We start from the raw sequence: 15,802 nt of genomic DNA on the forward strand, positions 1-15,802 counted from the left end.
CCTCTGCCAGAGGCTAGGATCCAGGGGAGGGAGGGGGGCACCGTTTTTCTCGTGTTTTTCCCGCATTGCCCAATGGAATTCCGCATCATCGACCATTCTGTTCCCATTTATTCTTGATGATCATAGGCCTATGTATCGTGCGTAAGCTGCAGCGAGGCCCTCTCATTACGCGGTAGAGTTACGCAGAAGCTGCGCGCTTCCTTCGGGTCGCATTCAGGGGTCCAGGGGTCCATCGATCACGACTGCAGAGCACACGAACATGCGCAGTATCCGTAAGGTGCCTAAGGGAAGCAGGCCTGTCAGCACTTGGTGAGGCCAGAGGCGACGGTTGGTTGCCAGCTGCTGTCCAGCACTGCCAGCGCAGCAGCCAACTCTCCCGAGGCAGCGCAGACACATCATCACAAGGGAGCCCTGTTGGGGGTTGTGCTATTGACAGGGCATACCATTACCCATCAACACCACCGTCTGGTCTCTTTTCCGTCTCTTGTGCTGCTCTGGGAGGTGCCCCTTGTGCAATTGTGTCATTGTGTTTCCCAGTCAGGCATGTTCCTACCGATGAACCAGCAAAGAGCAACCCCCTGTTCCCGAAGGACCCCTGCTTCACAGCCTTTTGCTCATTCCATTTTGCACATTGTCGGTAGGACCACCTGCCATTTGAGAGGTTAATTCGTTGTCAATGTCACTTGTCAGGCTCAGGCCCTTCCCTGGTGTCCACTTGTTTTCTTTCATTTAATCTATGTCCTTTTTATACTAGCCCGTCGGCTTCCTCTCCAGACTCCGACGGTGGGGATGTAGGAACCTCCGGGACAGAAGGGAGAGGGCGGCGAGGAAAAGAGGGGATTCATTACCTGATGGGAAAAAAGCGCGAAAAGTGAGCGAGGAAGAGAGAAAAAAAAAACAGTTGCCGCGCCACCATGCTGGAGACGCTATTACGAGTGGCTTTTCTGTTAGCACCCGTCGGCCGACACGCTTAGGTACCTGCTAATAAGTGCTTGCTTGCCTAGGTACATTACCTGGGAGGTGCAGAGGAGATCACCGAATACAGCAGGAGATACGTATTTACGGTTAGCAGGTGCTAGGGTCGACTAGACCGCATCTGATCTTCCCGCACCCTCCGCCTGCTCGGTTATCCTCTGCACTCTTTGCTGTGCGCTACTGCTTGTACCTCTCAGCAGGTCTCGTAATAAACCGTTTCCTGTGTCTCTGGCCGCTGGTGACTTGTTACGAGCTTTTCATTCCACCGTGTTTCGCCGTGGTGGCACACACACACACACTCTCGAACCTTTCCTGGACCTCCCTCCCTCGAAGCCAGACGACGTCGCTTCACACTTTTCCACCCTCATCACCAACCTTTCCAACTATCGTCGACATCCACCCGGATCTCTCTTTTGTCCAGCAAACACACCCCCAGGTTGCTCCCCCTCGCCATTGAGCGAACCTACCGCAGCCATGCGTCTCGGATCGGCCGGCCTCCTGGCCCTGCTCTGGTCCTTTAGCAGCAGCAACATCGCGACAGCATCACCACTCGCCGACGACGCCAAAGCCATGCCGGGCCTCCGCCCCAGACAGGGGTCCGGCACAGGCTCAACACCAACATCGACGACCCCCGTGGCATCGACGCCCACGACGAGCGAAGCAGCAGAGGCGACGACGACAATCACAGACACAGTCACCGTCGGCGGCGGCAGCGGAGGCACCGTCACCGTCACGTCCAACTTCCTCCGCACAGTCATCACCACCGTCGTCGTCACCACCACCACCTTCGAGACCACCACCGTCACCAGCAACGACGTCGCGACCGCCACCCTGACCGAGTACGTCACCTCCACCATCCTCGCGAAGCGCTGGATCAACTTCCTCCCCGCCGAGACCGCCCCCTTCGCCGCCCCCGCCGCCCAAATCACCCCCGCGGCCGACCTGCGCAAGCACGCCGTTATCGAGAAGCGCGCCATCGTCACCGTCTTCGTCACCGTCACGGGCACTGCCGGCGCCGACGCGACAGTCACCAACGTCCGCACCAGCACTGTCGTCCGCACCACCACCTCCAACCTCGTTCAGACCTCCACCATCATCAGCACCCTCTTCAACAACGCCCAGACCACAATCACCGTCACTTCGACTCTGCTCGTCACCTCCACCTCGGTCGACACCACCTCCGCCGCCACCGTCGACACCGGCCCGACGACAGGCAACATCGCCACCGCAACGGACAGCGGCACCTCCGCGACAGGCTCAAGCGACAGCGGCAGCGGCGACGGCGGCCTCTCCACGGGCGCAAAGGCCGGAATCGGCGCGGGCGTCGGCGTCGTCGGCCTCGCGCTCCTCCTCGGCATCGGCTGGTGGCTCTACAAGCGCCACAAGGCCAACCGCCCCAGCGCCGCCGACCTCGCCGACATGCGCGCCTACGACCCCAACGGCCCGTCCTACGACCACGGCCACGGCATGTCCGAGACGGGAGCCGGCCTCGGCGCAGCTGCCGCCACCACGCCGACTCACAGGCGCCAGCCCGTGCCGCGCAAGAGCAGCCAGCTGTCGCCGCCCACGCAGAGCGTCAGCCCGATGTCGAACCAGACGGTCTCGCCCGCCAACGACTACGGCTCCGGATACGCGAGGCCGGCGAACGGGGCGAACGAGCTGGGCGGCACGCGGATCCTCCCGCCTGAGATGGGCGGCGACGAGGTTGTCGAGATGGGCGACGGGCAGCCCAGACCGCAGCCGCCTCAGCAGCAACGACAGCACATGACGTCGTTCCAGTCTGGGCCGGTGCCGGATGTGTACGAGATGCCTGCCCAGAACTATCGATAATGCAAGTGTGTGTATTTTGCGTACTTTTTCTTTTGTGGCAGATTTGAAAGGTGGGGAGATGGGGGTTTGTAAATATATACATAAAGGCTATTGCTTGGATTTTGTTTTAGGATACTGAAGCGTTGCATTGAAGCTTTTGCCTTGCCTTGGGCACGGGGCAGGAAGGCAGGCTGGCGGCAGATGGAAGCAAGGCCGCACAGGAAGCATTTTTCATTTGAGAGGGTTCATAGTTGGGGTTCAAAACTCTCTCCCGGTAGATAATCTTCGTAATGTGTACGAGGAAGCATGGCAATGCGAATTGCATGATGGGTAAAACATAAGAGTGTTTTATATGTGAAGACTTTTGACGTTTGCGCAAGTTGTCTTGGATCTTGAAGAGCGCGACGTTGGCGCCATGGAATGATGTGCGTCGTTAGCTCTGCCGGTGGGAGGGGGGGCAGCTCCAGCTCGCATATGGCTTGCATGTTCGCATTGTGGACGTCGACGACGACGCAGTGTCAGCACCTTGGTCTCACGCCTTATCTCTTGGCACCATACAGCATCTTTGCGTGACAAGGGGAGATGAGAGAGCTAAGAGTCTTCTGTGTGACGTTGAAAAATGCACTTGACGAGGACATGAGTTGAGTTTGGGGGGAGCGTGGCTGTTATGGGTGCATCCTGGCGAGGTGTCGTTCATCCCAAGTTTTACTGTTTTGGGTTGTCAATGGTTGTGTCCCTTGGTTTTTGAAAACGCATCCTGGGGAAAGAAGTGACAGGCTCTTGGTAATCATTCGATATCTTGTGGTTGCGTGCCGATGCGACCCTGCTGTGTTATGAAGAGCTTCACATGAGCCGCCAAGACTTCTGGTCGACAGCTCCGATAGCCCGACAGGCGGGTTGCCAACGGGACTTGCTACCGGGGACTCATTCTGTCCCGCCGTAGAGGTATTGCGAGACGCGGAAGTCACTATCATTCTTCCCGATGCCATCGCCCATCGGATCTGAAAGTTCCAGAAGACCGTCCATGTTTCGTCAGCACGCGGGACCATCTTGTTATTGAAGGTGTGCCATTTGTCAGTCCGGACCCGAGCCTTCGGCGGTATTTCTGCCGACTGCAATGCTTCATGTAAGCCAAGCCTTTTGATGGTCATGAACGTCCACCCTGGACGCAACACACCCACTCTTCCCCTTCCCCCGATGGTTCAAACAATGACAGAAACACTCGCCAAAGAGCCCCTCCTTCAGGGAGCGGTGGCACCAGGTCGGGTATCTCCTACGGTGCGGGCGAATTGGGGCGCAAGTGCAACGGCGGGTGCACAGAGTGGGCGGCGGGCAACGGAAGAAAAAAAGAAAAAAAACTGGTGCGTAAGCTCGAACCAAACAAGCACAAGCACCCCTGTTGCGGTTGTTTCTGTCTTCTCTTAGCTGCAGCTCCGAATGGGTTCCAGACCCCGGGGGGCAGCAAAGTCAGGATCTTATCTGCAATGTCTTGGTTTCTGAAGAAAGATACCGCGGGGGCAAGGCAAGGCGGGGAGTAGACCGAGGAACCATTTGATAGTTATCGTCTTCTGCCATCCAGAATTCCAACCCTCTTTGTTACAACAGTCTCGCCTTCTCTGAAGTCTTCAATCCTGACTCATGCAAGCGTCTTTCACGAGTTGAGTTGTTTTTCGCCCCAGCCAGCCACTGTCTTAGGCGGGTAATTACAAACATCGTGCCATAGTCTCTGTCTAGTCAACCCAACCCCGCCGACATAGGAACTGGAGGGGTCTACAGTCGACGAACACTGCAGAAGGGGAAAATCTCAATCGTCCCATGGACCGCGCCCGCGTGTAATATCTGCACGACACCCCGCCATCTTCAACGGCACCACCCCCGCCGGCCGCATCATCCTGCCCAGCGCGAGGTCTCATTGACGCATCGGGATTGAGTGACGACCAGCCTGTCGGAATCCAAGGGAGCGTCGAGTCAACGTCAACCCTTCCACGCAGACAGACTCTTGCAACCGCCAAACTCTGACAACGAAACTTTTGCGCAATTGACGCAGGGTTATTGCTGGTCTGCAACCAAGAGTCATTCGAACCTCTTTCACCTCCACGGAAACACCGCCGGCATGGACGCCGCGAAGAAGCACGCCGACGCCGGGCCCGGCGCAAGCTCGCCCGAGATCGACGCCCGGGACCTAGAGCCCGTCGACGACAACCTGGCGTTGCGGGAGAAGGCGCTGGTCAGAAAACTGGACGCGCGCATCATTCCCCTTGTCATGCTCCTCTACCTCTTAAGTTTCCTAGACCGGTGAGTCTGCCATCCCTTGCCCGCATGCAGCTCTCTTACCCGAACAGCGTCAACATCGGCAACGCACGCCTCTACAACCTCGAGTCCGACCTCAACCTCCAAGGAAACCAGTTCCAGGTCGCCGTCTCCATCCTCTTCGTGACCTACATCATCTTCGAGGTCCCCTCCAACCTCGTCCTCAAGCTCTTCACGCCCTCCCGCTGGATCGCCTTCATCACCGTCGCCTGGGGCATCATCGCCACCCTCACGGGGCTGGTCGACTCCTACGGCGCCCTCATCGCCTGCCGCCTGCTCCTCGGCGCCGTCGAGGCCGGCCTCTTCCCCGGGCTGAACGTCTACCTCACCTTCTTCTACAGCAAGCATGAGCTCGCGCTGCGCGTGGGGTATCTCTTCGTCAGCGCGGCCATCGCGGGCGGGCTGGGCGGGCTGCTGGCTTATGGGATCGGGCACATGGAGGGCGTGGCCGGGCTGAGCGGGTGGCGGTGGATTATGATTATCGAGGGCCTGCCGACGGTCGTGCTTGGTGTTGTGACGTTCTTTTTGCTGCCGAATGATGCTGCGAGTGCGAGTTTCCTGAGCGAGGAGGAGAAGAGGCTGATGGTGGAGCGGCGGGGGCGGGAGTACGGCAACACGAGCAGCGCGCAGGAGTTCAGCCGCGAGGACATGTGGAAGGCCTTCAAGGACTGGAAGGTCTGGGTGTTTTGCGTGGCGCAGTTTGGCGTGGATACCATGCTCTACGGTGAGTGTGCTGCCGGAAGACTGGTGTAGCTGGTGGCTGACTGCGAAAAACAGGGTTCTCGACTTTCCTCCCGACGATCATCAACGGCCTTGGCACCTGGACCGTCGCGCAGGTGCAGCTCCTCACGGTGCCGTGCTACGCCCTTGGCGTGGTGGTGTACATGACCGCGGCCTTCCTGTCGGACCGCAAGCAGCTGCGCGGGCTGTTCTGCGTCGTGTTCGGGAGCGTCAGCGTGATCGGGTACGCCATCCTCATCTCGGACACGTCGTCTGGGGTGCATTACTTTGGGTGCTTCCTGGTGGCGGCCGGGTTGTACGTCGTCGTCGGACTGCCGCTGGCTTGGGTGAGCCTTTCCCTCTTACAGAGTGCGTGCGCTTCTGGGCTAACGAGATGTTTCCAGCTGCCGAATAACTCGCCGAGATACGGCAAGAGGACGACTGCGAGCGGGATGCAGCTGACGATTGGGAACTGTTCTGGGGTGATGTCGTCTTTCATCTAGTGGGTACCTCGGCCGTCTAAGTGAGAGGCAAGTAGCAACTAACAAACTGATAGCCAAGCAATCGATAAGCCCAGGTACATCAGGGGCCACGCGGTGACGCTGAGCATGGTCGGAATGGGGACGTGCTTGTACGGCTTCATGTGGTTCTGGTACTGGAGGGCTAACAAGCAGCGGGAGGCCGGTCTTGCGGAGGATAAGTATCGTGATCTGTCTGATGACGAGCTTGCGGAGCTTGGGGATGAGAGTCCGCGGTTCAGATACACTATTTGAGACCAAATGATCACGAATTGAGGCCGAAAACGGACGGTGCGCACCCGTCTGGGCAAAGCACTTGAAAAGGCATTTGAGATGATGGGCTAGACCAGTCGATGTTGCCAGCGAATAAAAGATACCCCTCCTTTGGGATAAAGCTTGAAATAATCAAGAACGCTTCCCGCACACTATGAACTCAACTTGTATGCCTGCAATTGTTAACCATTCGTCAAAAAGAACCTGCTCCTCCGGCTTGTGCACGAAACAGATTCTCACAAAAACGAAAAATGAAAGGGACGAGACTCGAACTCGCGCGGGTTGCCCCACCAGGAAACAGATGTTAAGCTGACCTTAACCTGGCGCCATAACCAACTCGGCCACCCTTCCGTGGAAGATCCGGAGGATCTGATTGGTTGCGTAATTTAGCAACTTCTCACACCATAACTCTAGCACACAATATGAGTGGACCTAACACGGAAGAAACTCGCATGGCTGATGCCACGGCTGACTTCCATTGAGCACATAAAGTCTTCCTGCTGGGCCTAGCTACAGTGACATCCTCAACGCAATGAGCAGTGATAGCATAACACAACCGCGTCGTCCCGAACTCAAACCTGCTCTCCCAGCCAGTCAACGTTGTCCATTTCTTGCCAATTCTCACCACTCGAAGAAGCTCACAGGCACGCCGTGAGAGACAAACTTGAGGATTCGCCGCCCAGCAACGTCTCCACCACCACCGGCAGCAACGAGAAACGGCCAAAAGTGTTCCGCCTCGGCTTGCAGGTGAGAAACATAGCTCGACGGGATGTCTCGCCAGCTCTGAAGGGCCTTCTCACGAGTCTTTGCATCGGGAATTGCTGCCACTGATTTGAGGTAGTCCTCAAACTCCTCGGCCCCGGGGGGAAGTTCGCTAGAGCCTTCGAGCACGGCCATCGTAGTGTCAAAGTCGTGATACGACCCGCCGCTCCCCATGATCGCGTACCCATAGTCTCTGAAATACTCCAAGGCGCGACCTAGACGCAGGTTTTTGCGTGTGGCCTCCTTCTCGTCCTTCCCCGTGAGAACAGACACCTGGACAACCGTTATGTCTGCCTCAGGTCGCATGATCTTTAGCGGGACAAAGACGCCGTGGTCAAGGCCACGCTTATGATTGAGGACTGGCTTGAAGCCGCAACCCAGAAGGCGTTGGTTGATTGATCTCCACAGCCAATGCTGCGTTTCCGAGGACAGGATAATTGGTCTCGTAGGCCTCGGGCGCAACGTGCTTTTGGCCTGCGGTAACAGTTCCGTAGTCGAAATAGAGCCCAGGATCCTCAAGGGCAGTGATTTCAGGTTCGTTGCATTCCCAATGTGCTGAGAGGAGGATGATGCCTTTAACGCCATCAAGCCTGCTTCCTAACTTGGCAACTAGTTGCCGGTATTCCTCAAAGTCCGGGTGGATGAGCGGAAGGGGTCCCGCTCCATGGCTGATGAAAAGGGATGGCGCGCGGATCTGTCCTAGAACTGCCATTATGATAACGAGAGGTGAAATGCGTTTCAAAGGTTTGCTGCTTTGTTGAACGGGTTGTCACAGTTCTTTGGTCTCTTTCAATAAGTTTGTAATGAAGGCGGACATCGCTGGGCTATTTATGGTTTCAGGGCTTTCAGCAAAGCCCATCAGCTTGAATTGCTGGGAGGGTTTGCACTTACGACTGCCGCCCATCTCAGGATCGTCGTGTAGTCTCGGGTGTCCTATTGCAGCCATTCAGATGGAGAACAGCATTGCTGTGAGATCAGCACGGGCACATCACTTGTCCGACACTACCCCGACTGTTGGAGTAGTCTTGGCTCTGTCAAAGGCGGGTCAGCAGCGGACTAGCGGCGGACTAGCTCAGCATGCCGCGCACCCCGAACATGTTGTCAGCAACTCAACCGTCAACTCCATGAACCCATTAAGGAATCAGACTCGTTTGCGTGAGGTGACGGTCATGACAACTTGATCTCAAAATACAAACAGTATGTCAGCAAGTGCCTTGGCTTCAAATGCCTGCCATTTGTGCTCGATGAGCAAAAAGAGTTGCGATCGGACACTGCCGTCTTGCAGCCGATGTATAGGGTAAGTAGCAAGGTGTGTTATAGCACGCAGATCAGTTCTGATACAAACCAGTCGCAACATCACGTGTCACTATGGCTCTTCATCCACAGCCCAGCAACCTCCGTCAAATGACTTGAATCCCAAGGAAAACCGAACTGGTTTCGCTTCTTATCTGGGACCGAATGTTGCGAAGCACCAGGATCCTGACGTTTGGCTGACATCTCATCTTTTCGCCACGCTAAGAATACTCAACCTTCAAATAGAGGGTGTCCTTGATGGTTACTTAAGGTCAATACACGAATGGATCCCCATCATTCACCCAATTAGTTTGAAGGAGCAAGTATCATCATTGCGGAGCAAACCATCTGCCGAGCTCGCTTGTCTTCTCTTACACATTCTGCTCATCACTCCGTCCTTTCCGTCGGCTTCTGGGGAACATCACGAAACGCTCTTGCCGTCGCTATATGACGACTGCAAATCATCATTCTTACTACTGCAGACAAACTCAAGGCGTCACCTAAAAACCGTTCAGTCCGGCTTACTGCTCGCCATATACGAGCAAGGGCGTGCCCTCATGTCTGACGCATACGCCACATTAGCAATTTGTGCTAGTCTCGGCTACATCACCAATCTCCATCGATCCCCATGCTCCGCAACGGCAGCTGACGAAGAGAGACTACGGGTATGGTGGGCTGTCTGCTTCCTCGACAGACTAGACTTTTACGCCAATTGGAAGTCTGAACGAGCATTCCTTGTCCACAACTCTCACATCGGTCGAGCCCTTCCGCGAGAGGACGAGGTATGGAGTACTCACCATGATTTCAGCGACTCATCTCTGCCACTTCTGTCGTTCCCAGCGGATGAAGGCCAGAGATACGGACTTTTCGCTAGCGAGATACAAGCCTTGCATGCATTGCAGTGTGTCATGCAGCTCACAAGAAACCCGTTGGTCCAGCTAGAAACACTCCTGGACCATGAGTCCTGGAAGCTCGATATGCTGGTACAGAGAAAGATCCGAGAAACATTAACACTATCCTGGAAGAGGCTAGAGCACCAGTATACCGTGGTGACCATATATTTCTTGGAAGTAGACCTTTCTCGCTCCATCCAGACGTGGCAGCTAATCGAAAGACAGAGCGCTTATAGAACTTCACGAAAAAAGACTGACCTGTGCCGGCGGGGAAGAGATCCCTTCCTTCGCCAAAGAGTCATCAATAGCAGCTCTCGAATCAGCCAAAAACATTGCTCAAGACCTGCTTCGCATGGAGAAGACTGTGGATATCCTCGAGCTCAACAGGATGCCCCTCACAGCTGTTATTCTGTTTCATAGGGTTGGACTCGCCGCCATCCTACTGGGAAAACACCATGGTCGAGATACCGGGGATTTGTTGCGAGAAGTGATACAGAGTCTCTCGGACAAGATTGCTAGACGATGGGACGTTGCCAGTGAGTCATGGCGTTTGTTTCTTGACCAATTGATGGACTTTAGACTGACACTCTCAGGTCACATCGCTTCTCAACTCCGTGAAGCACTTTCTCAGGGTCAAGACACGGGCATGGCTTAGGATTAGAAGGCTGATAGGGTGGGCAACTTCATCTTATTAGAATTGTGAATCACCTCCACTGACTGGATATCCTCTTCATAATGAAACTCTCGCAGGGTTGAGTGTAAAATTTGGTTCGTATCCTGATTCTTCTTCAAAATAACTGCTTCGTTAATCATAAGTTTTGAAGATTGGTTGGGTAAAGAGATTTTGGCTCAGGACTCAACCACCCTGTCATAAGACTTAATTAAACTACCATGTCTGTCGGGTCCGAGAACATACGTTGCCTCAAATGAGAAAAAAGTGCTGAAGATGGCGAACAGCGCACGCTGTCTGAATACTAGGCGAGGACGTCGTTGAGTCTTCGTTCCAACTTTGAGAAAGCCAGCAACTCTGAGCCCGCAATTATTCCAATATTTCTTAAGCGATGGGACTTCGGTTCACTACTCCACATGAAGCGCACGAGGCCGATGTGAGTGCCATTGCAGAATGCCACGTCAAGTTGTGGCCCTCGTCCCTTTCTGAAAAACCCCTGATACCGCACTCTGTAGCCCATCCGCTAGGCAAGGGTCGCCACCTCTCCATTGGCTTCCTCGCATCGTGCGAGTGCCGCAATCGCCATGTCCCCGCCAATCCATTGGGTGAACATCCCATGTTCCCACGGAGCGCAAAGTGGACTCTGAGAAAAAGCACACTAGACCCCCGGAGCATTCTGCAATCATTTCTTCAACGGAGGGGGGATTACGTGGCACAAGGCAGATCAACAGCTGCATTCTCGGACATTTTCACCGCAGGAGCTGTTTAAATAAAGAGTCCGACATGCTCGCCAAGACCGCTCGCGTTACACACGCCATGCGCCGCATCGCAACCTCACAACCATGGCCGAATTCCTGATCGCGGATGAAGACCTCGTCGGCGTCAAGGGCAAGGTGGTCATCGTCACCGGCGGCTCTTCGGGCATCGGCCTCGCCACCGTCACGACCCTCCTCGCCCACGGCGCCTCCGTCGTCAACGCCGACATCCAGCCCCCGCCCCAGCAGCATGAGGCGGCGTCTTACACGTTCGTCAAGACGGACGTGACGCTCTGGGCGGACCAAATCGCGCTGTTTAAGAAGACCAAGGAGGTCTACGGGCGCGTGGACCATGTCTTCGCCAACGCTGGCATGGGGCCCAATGCCAACTACCTCTCCACCGAGGTCGACGAGAACGGCGATCTGAAGGAGCCGTCGCACGCGCTGTTGGATGTTAGCTTGAAGGGCGTGATGCACACGGCCACGATCGCTATCTTCCACATGCGGCAGCAGGCCGAGGGCGGGAGCATCGTCATCAACGGCTCCACGACGGGTTTGCAACGACTCCGCGCCGTGGACTACTGTAAGCCCCTCCCCTCTCTACAACTCCTACAACTCCCAGACTGACCATATGCCGAAGCCACCGCCAAACACGCCGTGCTCGGCTTCGGGCGCGGCCTCTTCTCCCTGCTCGGCGCCGCCAGCCTGCCCATCAGAGTCAACACGCTGGCGCCCACGTGGACGGACAGCAGCGTGCTCCCTGACCTGAAGGGGCTGATGAAGAAGATCGGCGTCGAGCTGCAGCCCGCGGAGGCCGTCGCGCGCGGCGCGGCGCTGCTGATGGCGGACGCGTCCCGCAACGGGCAGGTCATCCACGTCCAGCTGGGCAAGTACAAGGAGATTGACGAGAGCGTGTTGCTGCCTGCGTTTGAGTCGATCAAGGGCCCGGATTACCCCGGTGAGGACGAGGTCTTCCGGCGGTTGCAGGAGGTGTTGTTCGCGGGATGAAGTCTGAAGGGCAATCTAATAATTTGTGGAATCATGAGACGAGAACGAGATTATGACATTGACAAGTTTTCAAGTCCTTCATCCGCGGCGGGGTCGCTCAGCCGTCATCGTTCAAGGGTGAGAGTATGTGTCCAAACCCAAGAGGGCAAAAGCTGGAGGGTGAATCATTCTCCGTCGGTCTAGCTCGAACTGCCTTGGTGGGGACAACCTGAAATCTATATTCAATTGTAGTCAGAGGCTGAATGGAAGATCGGAAGAAGCCGATACCGCGTCGTGCAAGCTATGTTTAAACGGCACAGGGTTATTCAATCTCTGCTTTGAGATTGGCCACTGCTTGCAAACGAGCCGTTACGTTGACACCAACGCGGCCGGCTTTCCAGGAGAGGGCATTTTTCATGCGCCGAACCTCGTTTCAGCAAGCACAAGTCCAACTGCCTGCTCCAGTGCCAGACAGGATATTAGACCACACGAAGATGTAACCGCACCTTGCAACGCCTTCGACTCACCAAGACTTTCAAAGTGTAGACCGCAAGTGAGAAAACCAACGCGATTTTCTGCGTCACCAGCTTCCGTGTCATAGATTGACGCAAGTAGCATCATTTCACGAATTGAATCACGGCAGTAACGTGTATGAGAGAGAATAATGACGTTGCCATTCCGAATGCTCAGACAACTATCTAGCCCACTAGTCCCAGCACGAAGCTGACCCAGTCCAAAAGCCTTGCAGTCCGTCTAGCGATTCTCTCCCAACCTTTTTTTCCAATATTTTCTTGTCGTTGTGAGCACCAAAATATGTTCTCCCCTCCGAAAACCTTGGCAATACCAGCTATTCGTCCCAAGATCTGCCTTTGCAGGCGTCTCCGAGACTTCAGTTGGTCGCCAGATCGAAGGAGCCAAACATCATAATGATACTCGGGTATTTCTGCGGTCGTGCGTCGAGCCCGCTCTCGCGAAAGAAGCAGGGTATAGGCGTAGAATACGTAACGGATGGCAACCGCCACCGCTACCAAGAAAGACATCTTGGTTGTCGACCAACGACAACGACGCTCCTCCTATCCCGGACGAGGTGTCTTCCAGCCAAAGTCTCCCCCTGCCAAAGAAAATGCATGGATGAGATGGGGAACCATGCCCCGACAGACGCCGTTTGGATGCCAAGTCACCCCGACCGCCCTCCGTTTCGTATCCCAACATTCAAGTCGTCTCCGCGATTGATTGATTAATACTCAAAACACACCGCGGCGCTCAAACCAGTCGATGAGCTACCGGACCGCCCCGTCCTCCCGCCCTCGTGCCACGAGGACCAACTCCACTTTTTTCCCCAGCAAAATCAAATATGGCCGTCTTCCATGCGAACGCCATCCCGGGGCTGATGCCGTTCAGCCGCTTGTTGACCCCCAAAACGCCGTCGTTAAAAGAAGAACCAACATGACATGAAAAGATGGGATCGGAATGTTCCACACCATCAAAGAGCCTCGTTCAGGACCAGACGCCACGCCCTGCGGTAGTTGTTGTTTTTCGTCCCATGTGTTACCCGTCGTCTCGTTCTGTTGTCTCCAGACACCACGCAATTCCAGCTCATGTTGAAAATGCTGCCGTCAGAAGGCCAAAGGAAAGGAAAAAGAAGTCAAACAAAAGACCAGTAAGATCCGAGGGGTATGGTACAGGCCAAAGTTTGCGAATATGTAACGAAGCTTTTGCTGCTTGGCGACGAGTGGCGGGGGTTGATTGGTGTTTTCGTTTTCGTGATCGTTGAGTAGTGTGAGAGAATGTGGAAGCTCGTGTGTGAGACGCCCGACCCAGTCTAGTCGTGCCTTGCCGCCTTCAAAACCAGGGAAAAGAAAATATGTACAATCCAACAGTAGACGCCGTCGCGTGTTCCGTGCGACGTATACTCCATAACGCCTTTCTATAATGGAGAAGATAGCACGCCTGCCTAGGACGCCTGTCCTTGGGGCTGCTGGGCGTGGTGGCCGCCTCCACGTCCCCGACCACCGTAGCCGCCGCGGCCCTGGCCACGGTAACCGCCACGACCGCGTCCGCGGCCTCTGCCGCCGCCCTGGTAGCCGTTCTGTTGTTGGGGGTTCTGGGTCTGCCAGTTGCCAGGGGCGGGCTGCTGAACCTGAAGGAGCTGTTGAGGAGCCGGAAGCTGGCCCTGGGGACCGGGCTGGCCGGTCTTGAAGTTGGAGATGGGTCTGGGGATGGACTCGGGGTTCTCGTAGACGTAGAGAGACTTGTCGATGCTAGCGGGAATGGGCTGGATCTCGGTGCCGAGATCCTTCTCAATGTTATAGAGGTTGAACCTGTCATCCCAGTTGATCAGGTTGATGGCCAGACCCAAGTGGCCATAGCGACCGGAGCGACCGATGCGATGAAGGTAGGTCTCGGCGTTCTTGGGGAAGTCGAAGTTGATGACAACGTTGACGGCCTGAATATCGATACCACGGGTGAGGAGATCGGAGCAAACAAGATTTCGGCAAACGCCATTGCGGAAGTCGTGGAAGACACGATTTCTCGCTTGCTGGGCCATCTTGGCGTGACTGTAGAAGCACGAGTAGCCCAGCTCGGTAATCTTCTTGGCGAGCAGCTCGACACGGTTGGTCGAGTTGCAGAAGATGATGGATTGGTTGATTTGCAGCTTGGAGAAGAGGGTGTTGAGGCAGTGCACCTTCTGCTTCTCTTCGACGAAGGCGTAGTATTGGGTGATACCGCGGAGGGTGAGTTCGTCCATCAGGTTGATTTCGTAGGGGCTGACCATGTTCTTGTCGGAGAAGTCCTTGACGGACAGAGGGAACGTGGCGGAGAAGAGCATGACCTGGCGATCCTTGGGGTGGAACTGGAGAAGCTGTTCGATGACGGGGGTGAATTCGATGGAAAGAAGCTTGTCGGCTTCGTCCATGATGAACATGGGGCATTCGCTGAGGTCGGCAACGTTCTTGCCGGCGAGATCGAGGATTCTTCCAGGAGTACCGACCACAATATGGACTGGATCCTGGAGACGGATGATATCGTCGCGGAGGCCAGTGCCTCCAGTGGTGACCATGACGTTGATTCCGAGGTGCTTGCCGAGGGTTTTGCAGACTTGTGACGTTTGCATGGCGAGTTCACGAGTGGGGACGAGGATGAGGGCTTGGATCTTGGAGACCTTGGGGTTGATCTTTTCGAGGGCGGGGATGACGAAAGCTGCAGTCTTGCCGGTACCGTTCTTTGCACGAGCGAGGATGTCGCGGCCGGTGAGGGCAACGGGGATGGCCTCTTCTTGGATGGGGGACGGCTTCTCGAATCCAGCCTCGAAGATGCCCATCAACAGATCTCTCTTCAATTGGAAGTTCTCAAACTCCAGGCCCTTCGTGTTCGTGACATCCTGGATTTTGATATGAATACCTGGCAGCAAACACGACAGCGCAGCGGATACATACCTCGGTTTGATGTCTGCTGTCCTTGGCGGGGAGCTTCAAGTTCTTCTTCCAGTCTTCAGGTGCGGCACCATCGCTAGGCTAGTCAGTCCACGTACTCTTTGCAGATGGTGGGAGAGGTTTACGAACCCCAAGGACGTCGCCTTAAGCTTGTCTGCGAGTGCTTCCGCCATTTGAAAGTGTGAATATGGGATATGTGCCTAATGGCGGAGAGGGGAGGATCGCGAGGGAGATGGCAGTCGTGGAGGGGAGTTGCGCAAAAGGGCTTTTGCTTTCCCCACTTTGCGGTGAATCGAGGGGCGAGTCGGACTCGACGAGTGTCAGGTCAGGGTGGGATTATTCGGCGACAAAGAAATGTGTCGCTCGAAATAGGATGTTCGGATGAAGGTCTTGAGAAAGCGAA

At 55.6% G+C, this 15,802-nt stretch overlaps 6 protein-coding genes across 6 annotated transcripts; 4 read left to right on the forward strand and 2 right to left on the reverse strand.

Moving 5' to 3' along the window:
* Nucleotides 1-1,449: 1,449 nt before the first annotated feature.
* On the forward strand, nt 1,450-2,805 carry CGGC5_v014181 (uncharacterized protein; the record flags this gene model as incomplete). Its single annotated transcript, XM_032023514.2, has 1 exon — nt 1,450-2,805. One exon carries the CDS (start codon nt 1,450-1,452, stop codon nt 2,803-2,805), a length of 1,356 nt encoding a protein of 451 aa, XP_031879771.2.
* Nucleotides 2,806-4,897: 2,092 nt separating this feature from the next.
* CGGC5_v014182 (putative transporter) lies at nt 4,898-6,587 on the forward strand (the record flags this gene model as incomplete). Its single annotated transcript, XM_032023516.1, has 5 exons — nt 4,898-5,079; nt 5,127-5,818; nt 5,872-6,161; nt 6,219-6,316; nt 6,371-6,587. 5 exons carry the CDS (start codon nt 4,898-4,900, stop codon nt 6,585-6,587), a joined length of 1,479 nt encoding a protein of 492 aa, XP_031879734.1.
* Nucleotides 6,588-7,226: 639 nt separating this feature from the next.
* DODA-1 (4,5-DOPA dioxygenase extradiol) lies at nt 7,227-7,673 on the reverse strand (the record flags this gene model as incomplete). Its single annotated transcript, XM_032023517.1, has 1 exon — nt 7,227-7,673. One exon carries the CDS (start codon nt 7,671-7,673, stop codon nt 7,227-7,229), a length of 447 nt encoding a protein of 148 aa, XP_031879758.1.
* Nucleotides 7,674-9,905: 2,232 nt separating this feature from the next.
* On the forward strand, nt 9,906-10,208 carry CGGC5_v014184 (uncharacterized protein; the record flags this gene model as incomplete). The annotated part of the gene is made up of 2 exons (XM_032023519.1): nt 9,906-10,089; nt 10,147-10,208. 2 exons carry the CDS (start codon nt 9,906-9,908, stop codon nt 10,206-10,208), a joined length of 246 nt encoding a protein of 81 aa, XP_031879695.1.
* An 857-nt stretch (nt 10,209-11,065) lies between these two features.
* On the forward strand, nt 11,066-11,986 carry ATR7-1 (Short-chain dehydrogenase/reductase ATR7; the record flags this gene model as incomplete). Its single annotated transcript, XM_032023520.1, has 2 exons — nt 11,066-11,561; nt 11,619-11,986. 2 exons carry the CDS (start codon nt 11,066-11,068, stop codon nt 11,984-11,986), a joined length of 864 nt encoding a protein of 287 aa, XP_031879698.1.
* A 1,933-nt stretch (nt 11,987-13,919) lies between these two features.
* Nucleotides 13,920-15,572, reverse strand: DHH1 (ATP-dependent RNA helicase DHH1; the record flags this gene model as incomplete). Its single annotated transcript, XM_032023521.1, has 3 exons — nt 13,920-15,347; nt 15,403-15,475; nt 15,529-15,572. 3 exons carry the CDS (start codon nt 15,570-15,572, stop codon nt 13,920-13,922), a joined length of 1,545 nt encoding a protein of 514 aa, XP_031879699.1.
* Between the last annotated feature and the right edge of the window lie 230 nt (nt 15,573-15,802).

The sequence above is a fragment of the Colletotrichum fructicola genome (assembly GCF_000319635.2).
Source record: "Colletotrichum fructicola Nara gc5 chromosome Unknown KSG_Nara_v1_contig08, whole genome shotgun sequence".
NCBI lineage: Eukaryota > Fungi > Ascomycota > Sordariomycetes > Glomerellales > Glomerellaceae > Colletotrichum > Colletotrichum fructicola.